The sequence below is a fragment of the Tupaia chinensis genome, unplaced genomic scaffold (assembly GCF_000334495.1).
Source record: "Tupaia chinensis unplaced genomic scaffold, TupChi_1.0 Scaffold000420_1, whole genome shotgun sequence".
In the NCBI taxonomy this organism is placed as follows: domain Eukaryota; kingdom Metazoa; phylum Chordata; class Mammalia; order Scandentia; family Tupaiidae; genus Tupaia; species Tupaia belangeri.
In genome coordinates, this window is record NW_006159925.1 from 492,953 (window position 1) to 512,570 (window position 19,618).

Below are 19,618 nucleotides of genomic sequence, written 5' to 3' on the forward strand. Positions count from 1 at the left end.
ATGGTGTGACCATCATCCATGGGGGGGGGGGGTGCTTTCTTACTTTCTCTCTCCTGCTCTCACTCTTGTTCTTTCTCTGGCACGTGCAAGCACCTCTGGCAAATTAAAAAATAATAATAATAAAATAAAAACAGGATTTCCATAGTTTCCATTATAGAAATGTACACTTCAATAAAGAATCACTTCATAAAATATATCATCTTTACCATTTCCTATTATTCATAATATTAATAAAAACCTGTTCAATTCCTATTCGTGATGCAGTTCATGTACAATTGATACAATGGTATCAATTCTCTGTGTATATAGAAAACCACCCCCAAGTTTGGAGACTTAGTATATATTTTTGCTCACAACTCTGAATTAGGCTACCAGCAGGGTTCTGATGTGGGTTCTGATCTTACTTAGGTCACTTGTGTCTCAGTACAATTTTCACGAGGTCTCTGACAACAGTGAATGCATATTAGACAGAAAGAAATATTTAGTGAACAAAATGGATCAATGCAGGAGAAAGGAAGAAACTCGAGTAACAGAGGTGTTTTTAATTATCTGGATATTTCATTCCAAAGATGGAGTCAGTTGTTTATGAGGACTTTTCTGTGTGTGTGTTTTCTATTATTTTGTAATTACAATAAAATAATCATTTAATTTAAATTCAGTGGTAGGTTTCAATATTTTGTTTTATACTTGTCTGCTATTTTTGGACACACTATTTAAAGATCTCTGCATATTGACTTTTTAAAAAGAATTACTTATTTTATTATTATTGCTTTTAATTTGCTAAAGGATACATGCACTCACCAGATGCAGACGGAGAGAGGGAGGTGGGCAGAAAAGTGAGAGAGCAAGCTGCTAGGTCTGGGACTCAAACCATAAGTAGTCCATGTGGGAATCTAGTGCCTTAACCACCATGCCACCTACTGGCCCCAATATTAGCTTTTTAAAGTTGTTACAATACTAGCATCAAGGTCAGACACAGTGGCACAGTGGTAACATACCCCTCTTTGATGCCAGATCCAGATGGGAGATCTGGGTTCAATTCCCGGGTGAATGTGTACATACTGGGTACATACGTGCCTATGATCCTGGCTGGCTGAGAAGTCTGGGATGAAACCCAGATGAGGGTGTCTCTCTTCCTCTGTCTTTCATGAAATGAACAAACTCTAATAATACCATCAACTTTCTGGAAAGCCATAGTAAAAACAATACAAATAAAATCTATAGGTGTTCGTAAACAAGCCGAAATTTTATTTGTACCCGTCAATGCATTTATAAATATTAAGACACTAAATACAGTGGGCCATATAGCACTCAAAACATTGAAGGCTTCTATGGAATTTAAGCAGGTTTAAAATGTTTTTATAGGGACCAGCAGATGTTGTAATGGTTACACTGATAGGCTCTCACATAGTCAACCGCGGTTTGAGTCCTGGACCCAGCGGCTTAAAACTCACAACAGGCATGTGTGTATGCGTGCCCAAGATCCCAGGAGGAGAATAAAGGAGAGGGGATTGTGGCCTGGCTTCCCCCCAGGGGGAGGGGGTGATTTCTCGCTTTCTGTCTCTCTGTCTCTATCTCTCAGGAGAGTGCACGTACCCTATAGCAAAAATCTCACAAAAAACTAAAAATGTTTTAGAAACATAATGAATTTGTGGTTAGTTCAAAGGGAAGAATTAATCCACTTAATTTAAAGACTGCAGTCTTTCAATTCAAAGCTTACACAATATTTAATTACTTGTTTAATGTGGTACATTGTGAAGTATAAAATCCATATTGATAATTGTCTAAATTATGCATTTAGTCTCTAAAGGACACTCATGTAACAATCGGCCCATTAAGAAATTGATTATTGTCCATATCTTAAAAGTTCCTCATTGTCTCCTCTAAAATCACATACTTTGCCCAAATCATACATTGCCACTCTCTTGATTTTTGTTATAATCATTTCTTTGTGTTGCTTTTAATTTTGCTAATCATTTTTAGAATTGCATCTCTAAACAATGAAATCTAATTCTGCCTGTTTTGTGAATCTCATGAATACGACTATACTGAGTGCGATTGTGTGTGTGTGTGTGTGTGGGGGGTACACATGTTTAGGCGACTCAGTCAATCTGCTACCAGTATTTATACTCATATTAATGATAATATATCTGAATTGATCAATATTTCTAAATGCTTATCCTAGTATCATAAAGGTGTTTTCCTTTAGAGACCTAAAACTTTGGATTTTCCAAATTGGATTCTTATGCCATGTGAAATAGATGTGTGTGTACAGTCTAAAGAAGACACAGCATTTGTTCTGTTCGTATGGACACCGATATGGAAGAGCTACTAGTTCAACAGTTTTCACCTTTTCTCATACCCTATTTCATGATTATCCTATCATATATGAAGTGTTTGTCTTTTTCTGGGTTATCTCATCCTTTCCAAGTCATATTTTAAATGTAATTTTGTTAGAGAACATGACTACAAAGTATAATACATGATACTATTTATCTCAATTGTCTCCTATTCTCACTCAAATTTGGAGCACTCTTTGAAGAAATTGCACTGAGCAAGCAAGCTACATTACAGTAACATGACATAACTCCAAATAATCTTGAAAGATTATAAAATAATCCCCACCATTTCCCATGATTCATTTGCACATGTGGTTAGCCAAAGCGTGGCAGAACCTAGGAAAAGAGAGGCTTTTGTATCACCACATCTGAAGATTTACGTAGATAAAACCTTTCTTTCATGGGAATAACAATCAGAGCCTTAGCATTCTTATCAGTGGTTTAAGAAACCGCACAGAAGTTTGAGTCACTAAAAATAAGTCCTTTGTCTAAAGCTCCTGTAACTTAATAAAAGGATGAGAATTCCGAGGTCCTGGAGAAAGTTACAATTTCCTGGTGGGCTTACTGCCTGTGGGTTTCCAGAATATACCTGAGAATACAGGCTTCGACATATGAAGGGCCAAGTGTCCTCCTGTCCTGTTTCAGACAGAACAAAATTTCTCCAGAAAACACCCCATTTTCTAAAAGTGAGAACACCTCCGTAAAGTGCAACATTCTTAGGTCCTACTATCAATCTATAGGTAAGAAAGAAAGAGAACTGAAAACCCAACTTTAATATTTGATCAATAACAAGGTAAGTGCTACATTCTCATTTCAAATCCTCAGATTCCCTGATCTACCCATAAATCGTTTATGTTGTAATTCATAAAGCACTTTCAGAAGTGAAACCTGAAAACACTGGTGTGCACATTAAAATAAAAATACAAAACAAAGTCCTATTAGTTGACCAAAAAACAAAAAAAAAACACACCTTTTCAAAAAAGATCATTTTAGTTTATTGGCCTGAGCCAGGTCTAGGATCCTAGTAATCTTTGGTCCTTGTGATCTTGCCATTCTCTGCTTGAGGGAGGGAGATGAGATAAAGGAAGACAACTGAAAAACAACTGACCTCGTTATTTTAACAGGCGTAATATGTTTCACATTCGGAACTAATGCCTTTCTGAAACAATGCCCATGCAACATGCCACAGGATGAAGTTGATGATGATATCAGTTAGCACTAGAAGTCTGCTGCTCCGTTTAGAAAATTATGCAGCTTTTAAGAATGATAAATCAAGTACTTAAATATGGGAAAACATGAAAATCCTATCTATATTTTAAATATTCACAGATTCTATAGTTTAGGGGAAATAGGAAAGATAAAGTCTCTAATCACTTTTTAAAGATCAATGTTAAAGACAAAAATAAGAACAAAATACAATAAAGATGTTCTAATTCCTTGTTTTGAAATTTTTTAACTTTTCAAAAATAAACTCCACTTCCTAAAGAAGAAATTGGATCCATTATAGTGGCTCGATAGTAGATAGCATATTTCAAAATTTAAGAAAATACTACCCAGATAAATAACATATCCCACTTTACCAACACTAAAGAACCCTCATGAATAGATCATGTTATTCGTTTTACAGCAACCATCAATGTTCAGAGCATCAATAACAATGTCTCGAAGGTTTCATAAGAAGCTACAGCCTGGCTCAGGGACAGGACAGCACACCTCAATCCATTGCTTGTGAGGAGACATAATACCCACACGTGTTTATTCAAGTCACCAAGGTAAAGACTCCGAGCTCCAAGGTCACTAGGAATAGAGTCCCATAGACGCTGAACAGTCCATATGAGCCTTGCAAAGAAACCTCAAAGCACTGTTTTCTTTCATCACCTGTTAATGTTGGGATCTAAATAAAGCCTCTTTCATTCAACCCAGAACCTCTACAAACATGTCAAGCCATGTTTGCAACTCACAGCTGAACAGCTGATTGACCGATAAGCCAGACTAGAACACTCACACTTAGCGACACCTCAGACCTCCAGATAAAGATGCCAATGCAGCTTGGAGACACGCTCCGGCATCCGTGTGACAGACCGTTAAAAATCCTCTTGCAGAATACTGAAGTATAAGACATGCTTACAATCTTCAATTCCAGTGTCATCACACAATCTGTGAAGACCTCGCTAACCCGAAAAAACACATCTAAAAATGAATCAATCAGGGATCAGAAGATATTGATTGCTTCTGCCACATTTCAGCAAGGAAATGTTTAGTCCTTGTCATTTCATTTTTTAAACAAAAAATTAGATTTTTTTTTTTCTTAGACCAGTGACAGTGGTTTGGCGGTCTGGACTAAGGGATTCTTATTTTTTTTAAAAAGCACAGCAACAAAAATGTATTGTTTTGTGGAACTTGTTCAGTATGCTTAGTGTCTTCTGTAAACACAGTGCTGATAACACTTAGAAATTTCTCAGAATGTTGTACAAAAGACTACATACAGATCTGAAGCACAGTGCCCTCTGGTGCACACAGAACATAAAATAAAACCTTTATATAACAGTTCTACATGGATACAGACACACAGAAATAGAAAACAAAATCTGCTTCCACGTAAATGCTAAACCAATCACTAGAATTATAAACCTCAATCACAAACAAACGAAAGTGATAACTTGATATAAAACATTATTTATAGTTTCAATCAATACAGTCTAATCCGTTCAAGCAACCACTTGTTCACTCCTCAATTAAATGGATTCACTAGGCTTTGGGGGAGCAGGCAGCTTTTGCTGGATTTAATAAATAATTCCTTGTGCATAACTTATTTGGATTTCAAATATGGAAGAGTAATACAAGTTAAAGGTCATCTATCTTAATCCTCTTCCTTTTCTGGGTCTTTGCTATCAAGTCCTATTTATCTGCTATTTCTTTTTATTCCAGCTTTGGAAGGTTTATAATTACCTTTTAGATCAAAAAAGGTTAAGGACTCAACTTCCCTGTGACTAGTAGAAGATACTATTTCCATGAGGCTGCACAAGGTAACATAGCCTGGTATACAGTAGAAAGAAAAACCAATTCACTAAATCCATTTAAAAATTTGGCATTGGGCATGGTGGTGCCTGCCCGATGGTAAAAATTTGGCGTCTACTCCAAGGTCGCGAAAGATTTTAAAATTTGAGAGTGATACGCAAGTGGTCGCCATTATATACTCTTCTCATAACATATTCCATCTATAAGAAATATTTTTAAATAGCAAGAAAACACCACTTTGGTGCATGGAACATAATCCCCCTTCTGATAATAACCCTTTCCCACCTGCAACTTTCCCTTAGAGAAACGTACACACCACCTTCAAGGATGACATCTCCGTAACTGCTTTCCCTTTGCTTCATACCTGTATATCTTGTATCTGGTGCTAAATCCCTGCCGGCTTCTGTCCACAAAATCTGTGTATTCCTGTGAGCGATGGAAGGGTCCCTTATCAGAGAGGAGCCAGTCGAAGGGGCTTGTGGCATGCTGATCCGACACAGCAGCAACGGCTAAAACCCAGCAATGGAGACTCAGGGCTATCCACTCCCATAGAGCCATCAGAGAGAACAATTCAGCACCAGCTCTGCTCCGCCATATCATGCTTCCACTGGGGACTTAGAGCCTTCATTCTCTTAGCTTTCCCTCAACACCTAGACAAAATACACAGGCGGTTAGTTAGCCCCGAGAACCCTCTCGTCTGCCAGTGCAGGCGCTGAGCTGGCTATTTGCTTTAAGGTTATTATGTCACTTTTTTAAATGAAATAATAGCAAAAATAAAGAAGACACAAACCAAAATGATGTTTATTTCAGAATTGTACGTCTTTTATACGACATGTCTTTGTGTGTGTGTGTGTGTGTGCGTGTGTGTGTGTGTGGTTGTTAATAAAAAAATAAGGCCCTGAGTCAGAACAGGTCTTGTGGTAACATTCCAGAGTTCATAGAGCACCCAGAAGATGTGCCAGCTAATATTTCTTTTCTGCTCAGATGTTTTATAAAATTGGATATGTTCTGAACAAATATGTAATACATTGAAATATTTTGTATATTTTGTTGCAAATGTTAATGCTAAGTGAATTGTAAGTGTTTCAGTTTTTTAGAAAACAGCTCAAAATTAATTACAGTTATTCATGTAGCTATTTCCTTATTCTAGACTTGGAATAAAACTCGGAGTTTAAGAGAACATAAACGTCATATAGAAATAGATAAATGTGGTACGCACACACACAAACACACACACAAACACATACACACAAGGGATCTCGAAAAAGTTCATGAAAAGCATATATAATGAAAGTAACTGCACGGATTTCAAATTTTTTACACCAAAATAAACTTACACTTTAATATCATTTTTCTACAAAATGACTAAAGTCCTTGCATGTGTTTCTGCAGCTTGCTATGAGATTCACACACACACACACACACACACAAACACACACATATATTTGTATATCTACTTATTCTTAAACCCAGTTTTATTCCAAGTACATCTAGATCGTGGAAATGGTCACACCGATAACTTTAATTCATTTTAAAGCATTACGTATCAGTCTGCCTATCCACTCACATGTATAAATGGATGGATGGATGGATGGATGGATGGATGGGAGTTTGTCAAGGTAAATGTATGTGTATGGGAAGGTATTTGCCCACACAACGTTTTTCCATTATTCTGTTAGATACGAATCACTTCCCTTAATATTCAAACAGAATCATAATTAAATTATTGCTAAGATTTTTTAAGTTGGGCATGTTACGTGTGTGTTACTCATGAGACAAATAAATCGGCCAAATTCATATACACACATACACTAACACAAGGCAGATTTTTCATAAACTATGAAACTATATGCATTACACTATCATCATCAAACAATAAAATAGCAAGAGGTACAATCCCATGTCTTGTGATACAGTATGAATAAACTTTTTACAAAGCTGCGGATGCAACGTCTATTATGCTATACAAAAGATTTAGAAATATTTGAATTTTACTTTCCATCTTCATCAATCTTTTCAAATAACATTATTTGTAACACATAGAATTATAGAACATATATATTCTGACTAGTGAGAGAGTTTAGTTATGAGCGTTTTTACTCCGTCAAATCTCTTTGAAAAACCACAGAAGTGTGCAGTATTAGGTAACAGACTTCACTTACAGGAACTTCCATTTTTCTCTGGTGTTTCAATAAGGACACTGAGAGTTTTAGTTTGCTTTTCTATCTATAATTCTATAATCTGAAATTTAATCTTAAATTGTTTTCATGCAAGAGATATGCAACCATTATTTGGCAACTATAAAGTATCTCAAAATACAGATACAATATGACTGACCTAAATCATTTGACACACACAGGTCAGTCCACTACAAAACAAAAGGACAATGCCCACATATTAGGTAGGCTGCCTCAGGTAGAAGAGTTCCCCCATTGGGGAAATTAAGGAATACCCTCTTTGTTAAAAACATACTGAGTCTTAAAATGAAGACATTTTCAAAATGATTTATTATAAGGAATAACATGATGTAGTAGAAAGATTTCAAAACGGAAGTTGGGAAATTCTGGACTCCCTTTAATTATCTGTATACATGTAGCACTGTCAAATGATTCAACTCATAGCTTTCAATTCGTTAAGGAAAATTAATGCTTTTACATTTTTTCTATATGGGAACCATATCATTTATATTAAAACAAATACAGAGGATTTATATTCATAAACTAAGAATTAGTCTTATATGTAATGTTATAGTATAATTTCCCTGTGACTGATAAATATTGCTCACCTTTGTTAAATACACCCACACTTTTATTCTGGTGATCAAATACATTCAAACAAGAAAAAAATTAATCATTGTAACAGTGATATTGTTTTCATTCCCATAAGAATTGTGTTTATTTCACAAACAAAAGCAGAATAAATTGTTCCAACAAAGTATTTTTAAGTCTATATTATATATCTAATGTTAAAAAAATAATTGAAACTTACAGTCATACTATCTAAACATAGCTCTTTCATTACCAAACATAATTATGAATAAGAATATTATTGAAAGTTTTTACAGAAAAATTATTCCATCCTTCTTAATAAATAATTTGGAAAATAATTCTTTGAAAACAAAATTGTATATTCTACAAATCCATCAGTAGACAATATATTTATCGCAACTTTATAACCTCAAGAGGTATTCCAGACAGTGGCTAAGAGGGTAGACTCTGGAGTCAGTCTGAAACCCGAATGTCTCTGCCAACTAGATGTTTGACCTCCAGCAAATTGCTTAACTTCTTTTGTGCCTCAGATTTCTCAACTGCTATAGAAGATCACATCGTAAGTTTGTTAAAAGATTGAATGGTTAATAGTGGTAAAGCACCTGGAATAAAGCTTAGCATCTGATAAGGACCTGCAGAGTTTCAAATTACATTTCAGACTGGTATCAAATCATGGAATTACTGATGCATACCATAAAATGAAGCACAACATGTACTCAAACACGATTTTGTAATATACCAAGTGTTATAAAAATAGGAAACAACTGACCTAGATGGCATTTAGGGTCCTGTTAAAAAAATTCTGAGGGCCATCAGGTAGTGTAGTGGTTAAGGCATTGGACTCCCACATGGTCAACCGCGGTTCAAGTCCTAGACCTGGCACATGTGCATGCACACCCAAAATCCCCAAAGGAGAATTGAGGAGAAGGGACTGTCACTTGGCCATCCCTCCTGGGGTGATGGATTTTCACTTTCTGTCTCTATGGCAAGTGCACAATGCTCTATAGCAAAAATCTCTAAAAAAAAAAAAAAAAAAAAAAAAAAAGCCAACCTATGCTTCTTCAATACATAATTAGCCAGAACCACATTTTTATTGTCTTCTTCTTTTTTTTACCTTTTTTTTGAGACACAGAGAGAGACAGAGAGATAGAAAGCAAGAAATCACCCCCCGCCCCAGTGGGGAGGGCCACGCCGCAATTCCTTCTCCTCCATTCTCCTCTCAGGATCTTGGGCACACACGCGCATGCACCCAGCATGAGTTTTAAGCCACCGAGTCCGGGACGCGAACCGTTGTCGACTACGTGGGAGTCCAGCGACATAGCCATTATGCTAACTGCTGGTCCCTTTATTTTCTTCTTGATCAAAAATGTTAAAGACATTTCATGGTCTTCATATTCCCTCATCTTTCTTTTTTAAGAAAATAAATCTTATCATGTACATTTAAGGTATACAGCATGTTATTAAATGTACATTTATAAAATCAAGTTACAATAATGGAACAAATTAATGTACCCATAATCTCACGGAGCTAACCATTTTAACAGATGGGAAAATGGAAAGGCTTTCTTATGTGTAGGGAGATAGCTAAAAATATTCCTAACGAAAATATTGCTATTGGTTTTGAATTATTTCCATTTCCTCTGTTTCCTACTTGGGCACCTGTTCCCACTTCCATTCAGAAATAAACTTTCTGAAAGGAAAACTGGTTAACTCCAGGGAATATCAACCTTGTCCAAACTTAATATTGGGGATCTTTTGAAATCATTATATTTATAAGATCTTTTAAAAGAGATTTATAATAACCAAAATAGGATACCCATAAAGGTGCTACCAAAGCAGTCTTCGAGAACATTCCTGCAGAATTACAGAACAAGAAGTCTCATTAGAACACATAAGGCGATGACAAAGGCCTCTAGCAATCAATCCTTAGGACAAGTGATCGTTACACTCAATATTCACTAAAAAAAGAGCTTTATTGTCTGGTTTGTCCCCAAAGCAGGTAAGTGCGCATCCAGATCACTCTTGCATAATTACTAATTTTTAAATTATTGCTGAATGACTTTTCATGGTTTCCATTACTAGGGTTGGGTTAATAACCATATCAATCCTTGTGTGAGAGATTTTTTTCCTTTCCTTTCTTTATTTTTTCAGAGATTTTTGCTATAGGGCAGGTGTGCTTGCTTGAGAGACAGAGAGAAAGTGGGAAATCACTCTCTTGGGGGGGATGGCCATGCCTCAATCCCTTCTCCTCCATTCTCCACTTGGATTTTAGCGCTACTTTCAGGCCACCAAGTCCAGGACCACAATAGTTTAAGTGGATTCCAGAGCCTTAACCACTCTGCTACCTGCTGGCCATGAGATGTCTTGTAACGTGAGTCGTCAATGACAACAGGAGAGTGGTGAGTAGAGTCTACAAGTGCCCAATGCAGCATTGGAGCAACCATAGATCACGGCTGAGGTAAACAGCCACACTTAAGATGGCTAAGCAAGGGGAATCATAGGTTCCAATGAAAGGCAGGAGAAATGGTTAACCTGGTAAGTGGATTCATCAGTTTGTCTCCTTGTAAGGTGAGAAAAAGGCCAAATGATCTCGATTTTACTATCTTTGTTTAAGTGCCTAACTGGCCAACTAGAGAAATGACAATATCAATGTACAGTATTTTCTGGGACATATGAAGGTGCATTTTATATCAAAGCAAGGAATAAAAGCGTGAAGAACAAAAAGCAACAAAACATTCCAAATGAAACCGGACCCCAAAACAATGAGTTAATGGTTAAAATGTGGCATTTAATTAAAAAGTGGTATTGATCAAGTGTTTCTTTCCATAAAAGAAAACAGCAGTACAAATTAAAATACCTTACTATTAAAAAGATATATATTTATTGCATAGCTTACTCTTACTACATTTTCCTTTTCACAAAATAAAATGTAATTGCCTTCTGATAGAAGTTTACTGCATATATCCAATAGCCTTGAAAATCTGTGCAGAAAGAAGGCAGATTACAAGGATGCTACAGATGCAATAATGAGTATAAATGTATATGATATGTAATACACACATAAAGTCATATGTATGATATACCTCTCCCGGGATGCAATAATTATTCTCGCTCACTCTCTGAAAATGTATCCAAGGTGGCACTGCATTTACTGTTACCTAAAATACTGATTTTTTTTTAGAGGTTTATGCTATAGGGCGTATGTGCTCACCAGAAAGAGAGAGATAGAAAGTGAGAAATCACCCCCCGGGGGGATGGCCACGCCACGATCCCTTCTCCTCCATTCTCCTCTCGGGATCTTGGGCACGCACGCGCACACACCCGGTGTGAGTTTAAGTCACAGGGTCCAGGACTTGAACCGCAGTCAACTACATGCGAGCCATTACTCTAACTGCTGGTCCCTCTAAAAATACAGATTTTTAAATTCATAAAATAGTAAAATTTATAAAATATAGAGAGGAGGAGAAAGAGAAATAGAGAGAGGTTTTTGCCTTAGAGTGTATGCACTCGCTGGAGAGAGAAAGACACAAAGACAGTGAGAGGGAAAGTGAGAAATCATCCCTCCTCCCAGGGAAGATGGCCCTACTACAATCCCTTCTCCTCTCCTCCATTCTCCTCCTAGGATCTTGCGTATGCTCTCAAAGCTATGACCCATCGGGAACCAGCAGTTAGCTTAATGGCTATGTCGCTGGACTCCCACGTAGTCGACCGCGGTTCGCGTCTTGGACCCGGTGGCTTAAAACTCACGCTGGGCGCGTGTGTGTGCGTGCCCAAGATCCCGAGAGGAGAATGGAGGAGAAGGGATTGCGGCGTGGCCATCCTCCCTGGGGGGTGATTTCTCGCTTTCTGTCTCTATGACTCTCTCTGTCTGGCGAGCGCACACGCCCTATAGCAAAAACCTCTCAAAAAAAAAAAAGCTATGACCCATCAAGGGAGGTTGTTTATACCTGATGCTCCTACTACTTCTATTACAGTGATTTTCACTGCCTATTTGATAAGTTTTGAGAAGGAAATGGAAAACAATTATCAATAAAATGAATGCTCTGTCCCCAGGAACTTCCCATCTTTTGAGGAAGATAGGACAAAAGCCTGCAGTCATCCTGTCAGGAATCTATTCCTCTGTCATCTGCAACTCAAATGTCTCCAAACGTTTTTGTCTTTCTAATTTGAAAGGTATTTATGAGGATTCTTATCATTTTTGTATAATTTATAGACAATATAAGAAACAGGGGCCAGCAGGTGGCATGATGGTTAAGGGCGCTGGACTTCCACGTGGCCAACTATGGTTCAAGTCCTGGACCTGGCAGCTTACTTTCTCACCTTCTCTCTCTCTCCCCTTCTTTCTCTTACCTTGTCGCTCTCTGGACAAATAAATAAAGTTATATTTTTTAAAAAAGAATTGTTTTAAAAAAAGGAAAATATAAGAAACAGACATAGAAACCGAAATAAACATTTAAATGGACAAACACTATCTCATAGTATTATAAGCAAGGGGCCTAAGTATCATGGGTTACCATGCAGTGTCTGCTTTTTCCAATTTAACTTTTTCCATGAAAGTGATCATTAAAATCAACTAAGCGTGATTTAATTTAATATCTTTTAAAACAGGTACTATAATCTCAAAAATCAGAGAACCACTTTTTCTTCAGATTTATGTATATATTTATTGGGTTGGACAGTGTAAGCATTGTCAGACTGATTTCATTTATCTGCTCTTCAGAGAAATGGCAAAATTAATCCATTCAACAGGCTTTGACTATCGAATCTTATTATAAATTACTTTATTGCACTACTAAAAGAAAAAAATTCTATCTAACACACCTACAAGAGTTGTCTCACAACAGTAAGTACGATACATTTCAGTGAGAGATGAACATGCTGCTGAAATGAGATCACACAGCTTTAACTACAGCCGGTTTCCTTAGGCTCTCAAATATGGCAGACAATAATAGGAGGGTGATTTCTAAAGAGTACTAAGTGAAGGGATAGTATGAGAAAACTTGAGGCTACAGCTAAAAAAAAAAAAAAAAGCATTATAGCATTATTTGGCATGAGCAGTCCCTGGGTACAAGGACAATTTAAAGGCATTGCTTTTCAAAGGCAGCAGGTTATATTTAAGGATTAATTTTTTTTAAGGTTTTGCCATAGGGCACCTGCGCTCACCAGGGATAGACAATGAGAGGGACAGTAAGAAATCACCCCATGGGGTGGGTGGATGGCCTCGCTGCAACCCCTTCTCCTGGGATTTGGGGCACCTAGAGTCATTTTTCATGCCACTGATTCCAGGACTCGAGCCACAATCAACCATTTAGGAGTCTGGCACTTAACCACTAAGCCACCTGCTGGCCCCTTACGTATTACATTTGATAAACATTCAAATCTACATGTATCATATAATGCATCATTTTCCTATAGGCACAGCCATATGGCTTTTCATTTTTGAATATTTATGACATACATATATATAGTACATATATATAATCTATAGAAAGATCAGAAGAATAAGTTTCATTATTCAATATAATGATTTATATTCAAATTTAGAATATGCATTACTATGACCAGCAGATAGCATAATGGTTACTTCACTGAACTCCCACTTAATGGACCAGAGTTTAAGTCTAGACCCGGCTGCTTAAAACTCACCCTAGGTGCATGTGCGTGCGTGCCCAAGATCCAGATACGACAATGGAGGAGATGGGATTGTGGCGTGGCAGCCCCCTCTCTGGGGTGATTTCTCACTTTCTGTATCTCTCTGTCTCTCCACCCAGTGCACTCACCCTATAGCAAAAATCTCATCGGTGGAGAAAAAGAAAGAATATGTAGTACTTTACTGCTTAATGAAATGTTGTTTGTGATTTATAATTTTAAATTTCACATGACCTAATATTGTTCTCTATTAATCTACATATTGTTTGTTTCAAGGCAATGAATTTTAACATGCCAAAATAAGCTAGAATCTGGTATTTTATATAAAGATATCAGTTAATTCAGCAAGACATAAATCTTGCATACTTTACACAATGCAGTCCAGTTTCCATATTTCCAGATAATACTTTGTCATTCTCCTTCCTGTATTCTACCAGAAGTACAAAGTAATGCTTTCTTTAATTTTGTACCTCGGTTGAAATAAATAAGAACATGTAAAAGTGGAAAGTCATCCTGAATTTAGTTCACAGATTATCACTGGGTATGTCTAGGAATTATAACAGAAACTAGGCTTTTCTCTATGCATTGATCACTCTTTCAAAAAGTAAAACAAGTCTGTAAACAAACAAAAAAGATAAAATGTAGTTATAAACCCTAAAGCAAAAAGCTATAATTCAACTCCAAGCATCATAGAAATGTGAATTTATCCAAGCAGGATTAAAAAACTGAAAGAAATGGACACTTATCTGAATGAACAATTCTTTTTGAATTTTAAGGATAAATGTCCTTATGATTTAGTTTAGTTTGGAAATCACTAAGGTAAATATAGACTGGATAAGTTTACATTCATGAACCTTCCCAAATGTTATAATTATGCTACTAACATCTGTGTTCACATGACCAGATTATAAAAGGCTTGCCATTCCATATTATGTTGGAGCAATCCCGTGGCCTTTAATGTTAATTTACTACCTGGCATCTAGTAACATTTTAGAACACGTAATGAATTGAGCTCTTTTTTTCTTTTTTTAATTTAAGGACAATTTTATTATATTTGCTATTGCTAACAAAAGATTGTCATTGGGGCTAGCAGATGACATAATGGTTATGTTGCTCGACTCCCACGTAGTTTACTGTGGTTTGAGTCCTGGACCCGGCAGCTTAAATTCACGTGAGACACACGTGCATGCATGCCCAAGATCCCAAGAGGAGAATGGAGGAGAAGGAATTGTGGCCCCGCTATCTCCCTTAGGGGAGGTGAATTCTTGCTTTCTGTCTCTCTCTCTAGCAAGGAGACATGCCCTACAGCAAAAATGTCTCTAAAAAAAGAAGAAAAAAAAAACAAGGTATTGCAACTATATTAATCTGTTAGTAATGTAGCACTGTACTTTCTTGCTTTTGTCTTCTATTTCATAAATAAATAAATGAATAAATAAATAGAAACAAACCTGAGTGTTCTTGTCTTGAATCACACTGTAGAGTTTAAGGCTGTCCTTAGAAGTGTATCTTGCTAGTCACTTAATTCTGCTAAACCTGTATTCCAGAGCGGGCTTCTCCTTATTTATTTCAGCTGATCGGGCAACACAGCGCTCTGAATTACAGCTGTAAGTGTTCTCCATCCTAATGAGGGTGAGCATTCCTCTGAGGAGTATCTGCTGCAAAGGGAACTAATCTCCTGCTTGATCCTGTCAATACTATCTTGTCCTACCAATAAAGACGAAGTTAAATGTTCCTACCTAATGGAAGGACTGGTTAGAAAAAACGGAGAAGGTGAATTCCATTCCTTAATTCTGTCCAGCACACTGGGGAAAGCTCAAAGTACTGTAAAAAAAAGTCAACTGGATTATCTGATAACTACCCAATATTCAGCATAGGTGATCAGAGAATACAAGAGTTTGTAAGATTCAGACTGTACTTCATTTTAATCTGTAAGGAGAGTGACCAGGCTCAGAAAAATAAAGCTCAAGTGCAAGATGTTTATAAACTATACTGAGAGTGGAAAAACTTCATTTTAAAGCAAAATACGAAGTCCACTTTGATTCTTTCCTTGGCCTAAATCTTGTCGGAAACCCCTAGAATCTTCCCTCAAACTCTCACTTCAGAGACCCTGTTCCTCCATACTGCCCAGTTTTAGCAAGGGTCCTGCTAAGCGGATTTTAGCAGAATCCCAGGCTGCATGCATGACTACCCTCATGAGCTGCTGGAGTTCCTAACCCTCAGCCATCCCCGGGTGAAGGCTGCTTCCCTTGGCTTATCCATAGCAAAAGTCCTGCTAGGTCGCTTTAGCCCGACTCCTCCCTTACCCTGGTGTTTCCTCTCAGTCGTTTTCCATCCACTGACTCCCCACCCTGAGCCTCAGCTGTCGGTTACCCCTATTTCCTGTATTTAGAGTTGAGCCAAATCTCCCCTACCGCACTGCTGTCACCCCCCAGTAAAGTCTCTTACATTCATTGAGTGTCATAATTATTCTCTTCAGCAGCTTCGGAAATTTATTAAAATTAATATAGTTTACTACAAAGACAGTGAAATGAAAGCTTCAAATAAAGATGAAAAAAATCTACACATAGGAATAAAGTGAAAATAATGGATGCAGACATGAGGGTTTAATATGGCTGCTATAACTGCAATATAAATCTGCCTTTTCTGGCACAGTCTGATCATAGAAAGCATTCTAGTTGATAAGACTAAGACATTTGTCATTTAAAATATTTTGTTATGGAGGTATCAATGTAAAAGAAGTTTGAGAATGTAGCTAATTTAGGAAACTATTTCAGCACATACTATGTACAAATCTATGCATTGCACACAGTAACATTTCCCCCCTGCCTTTTGGACAGTACTTTAAAGTTTTTGTTTGTTTTTGTTTTTTTTTAATAATTATTTATTTAACTTTGTTCAATATCTTTTTTTTTTTAATTTGACAAGAGAGAGAGACAGGAAAAGTGTGTGAGAGAGGAAGAGAGGGAAAGTGAGAAAGCAAGCCACCAGGTCCAGGATTCAAACTGCGGTTGGCCATGTGGGAGTGCAGTGTCTTAAACACCATGCCAATCTGTTGGCCCTTCATTTTAAGTTTTAAAAACCTCAAAAATGCCTTTTTAAAAAATGATACTGAATAAAGCTGAAAATATAACACTTGCTCTGCAAGAGTATTCATACTAAATATTATATTACATGAACGAGTCAGTACTGGGATAAAGATAAGAAATCGTGGAAGCTGGTAACCAAATAGGCAATAAATTTCTTCATCTATTAATAAGACCAAAACCTACCTATTGTTAATCAGATCTATAAGGCAAAATGGTTGTTTTATTAGCAGTTATTTCATTGAGAAACATAAAGAGTATGTCTTCTGACCAGCAGGAGGCGTGGTGGTTAAGGCCCTGGATCCCACACGGCCAACTCATGGTTTGAGTCCTGGACCTAGCAGTATTCCAGTTAGGTATGAAAGCCTGCCCAACATCCCAGGGGAGAACAGACAAGAAGGGACTGTGGTGTGACCATACTCCTTGAGGGAGATTTCTCACTTTCCCTTTCTCTCTGTCTCTGTCCCTCTCCAGCAATTGCACTTATTCTATGGCAAAACCTTAAAGAAAACAAAATTTTTGAAAAATAAGGAAAAAAAAAGTATAACTTCAGAAATCATCCACAAAAGAAAAACTACTTTTAAATAAGGTTCAGTATTTTTTTTAATTATGTCATTGAACTTTATGTATTTACTTATTTTAATTTGACCAGTGAGGGACAGAGTGAGAGAAAGAAGGGAAGAAAAAGAGAAAGAAAGCAAACCACAAACCACGAGGTTCAGAACTCGAACCAAGGTTGACCATGTGGGAGTCCAGCACCCTTAACTACCCTGCCACCTGCCAGCCCCAAGATTCAGTATTAAAAAAAAAAAAAAAAAAAAAAAAAAACAGGATAAAAAGAGCTCATATTTATTTAAACCATAAGAAAAACTTCTAAAATTTCAAAACGAAAACCTTCAGTTTCTTCTTGTCCATTTATAAGAAAATGATAATCAAATGTTTTTTTTTTTTTTAACTCCCAAGTCTACGGTTGGGAATCTTAATGGAGAAATAAACTTGTGTTCTCTCCCGTTACAGACGTCATTCCATTTGCGGGGTAAGACTTCCACTGCAGCTTAGGCAACGTGAGACAGGGCTTCGTCTCTGCCATATTCATAGGTAAGGCTGCAGCACTGGTATCAAGAGAACCTGGCACATGGAAGGTCCTCAGGAACCACATGTATTGGGCTAGCTCATGACCTGCCAGTTAAGGGGATCGAATCCCAAATCCCACATAGCTGACCTTACAGTTTGTCTCATACCTGCCGGCTTAAAAAAAAAAGAAAAGCCTCATGTGTGTGCGTGCATGCCTAAAATCCCCAAAGGAGGGAGGGGTGGAGGAGAAGGAGTGTGGCCAGGTCATACTGCATGGCAGAGGGTTGCTTTTTTTCCTCTCTATCCCTCTCTCTCTGACAAGTGTACCTGCTCTCTGACAAATTAAAATACGGTAGATAAGTACTTTTTAAAAATAATTGATTGGGTTAAAATTTATCAAATAAATCCTTGTCAATTTAATTATTTTTATTCATTTTTTTAAGTTTTGCCATGGGGTACATGCACTCACTGGAGAGAGAGAGAGGGAAAGTGAGGAGGACCTACCCAGTGGGGGTGGCCATGCTGCTCTTCCATTCTCCTCCTGGGACTTTGGGCACACAGGCATATGCACCAGGTGGGATTCTCAAGATGCCCAGTCCAGGCCTCAACAGCGCTAGGCCATTTGAGAGTCCAGCATCTTAACCAGCATACCACCAGCTGGCCAAATTTATTTTTATTAACTCTACTAAAATCAAAATATTACGTCATCAGGAAAGTCATGATGCATTTTTGTGTAGAAAAATGAGTCACGGCTTTCCGAGGAGCTAGTAGAACGGCCTGCTGAGCTTATTTAAATATGATTTATTGATATTCCATTAAAAAGAAGCTAGCATTTTAATTACTTATTTATTTATTTATTTTTTTATGTTTTTGCTTTAGGGTACATGTACTTGCTGGAGAGAGAGACACACACAGCCAGTGAGAGGGAAAGTGAGAAATCACCCTACAAGGCGGATTAGCGATACCACAGTCCCTTCTCCTCCACTCTCCTCCCAGAATATCGGGCACCCACGCACACACAGCAAGCGTGGGTTTTAAGTCGCCAGGCCAGAACTCCAACTGTGGTAGACTACCTGGGAGTCCAGCAACATAACCATTACACCATCTACTGGTCCCAGCAGGTATAACGTTGGAGCCACTGGGCCCAGGACTTGAACTGCACAATAGGCTATGTGGGATTCAGTCACCTTAACCTTCGTGCCACCTGCTAGCCCTTTCCATTTCTTTCATACTTATCCTGTGATCTCCTTGATTAAAAAAAATACATTTTTCATTGGCTTTCTCTATATTGAGGAAGTAGGCAACTTCCTTCTCCCAAAGAAACATATTTACAATCCCCAAATTGGACGTGTGTAAAAATGAAGTAAGTTCCCTGGTACTAAGTTTACTTTGGTGCACTCATTAAAACAAAATTCTTCAAATAGCAAAAATTTCCACGGTTTCCCCCAGTACATACAATTCACTGGAAATTCAAGGTATATTTTTAAAAGAACCAAAAAAATAACTGCAACAACGAAAAGGGGTGATTGCAAGCAAACCAATCTATCATTGAGTATTTAAATCATTATCTATTGTTCTCCACTGCCTTCTGAAATGCTGTCTAATAAAGCATGTCAGAACTCTAGGTGTTTCGGGACCAGCAGTTAGCATAATGGCTATGTCGCTGGACTCCCATGTAGTCGACCGC

The 19,618-nt window shown here is 37.4% G+C and overlaps 1 protein-coding gene across 1 annotated transcript in view; it reads right to left on the minus strand.

Annotated features, from left to right (window-relative positions):
- The window catches only part of BRINP3 (BMP/retinoic acid inducible neural specific 3), a 428,987-nt gene that overhangs the window by 397,925 nt on the left and 11,444 nt on the right, over positions 1-19,618 (minus strand). The window contains exon 2 of the mRNA XM_014590228.2: positions 5,722-6,007. Within this exon, the coding sequence (XP_014445714.1) occupies positions 5,722-5,957 (236 nt within the window). The 5' untranslated portion in view covers positions 5,958-6,007. The remainder of the gene's footprint in view (positions 1-5,721; positions 6,008-19,618) is intronic.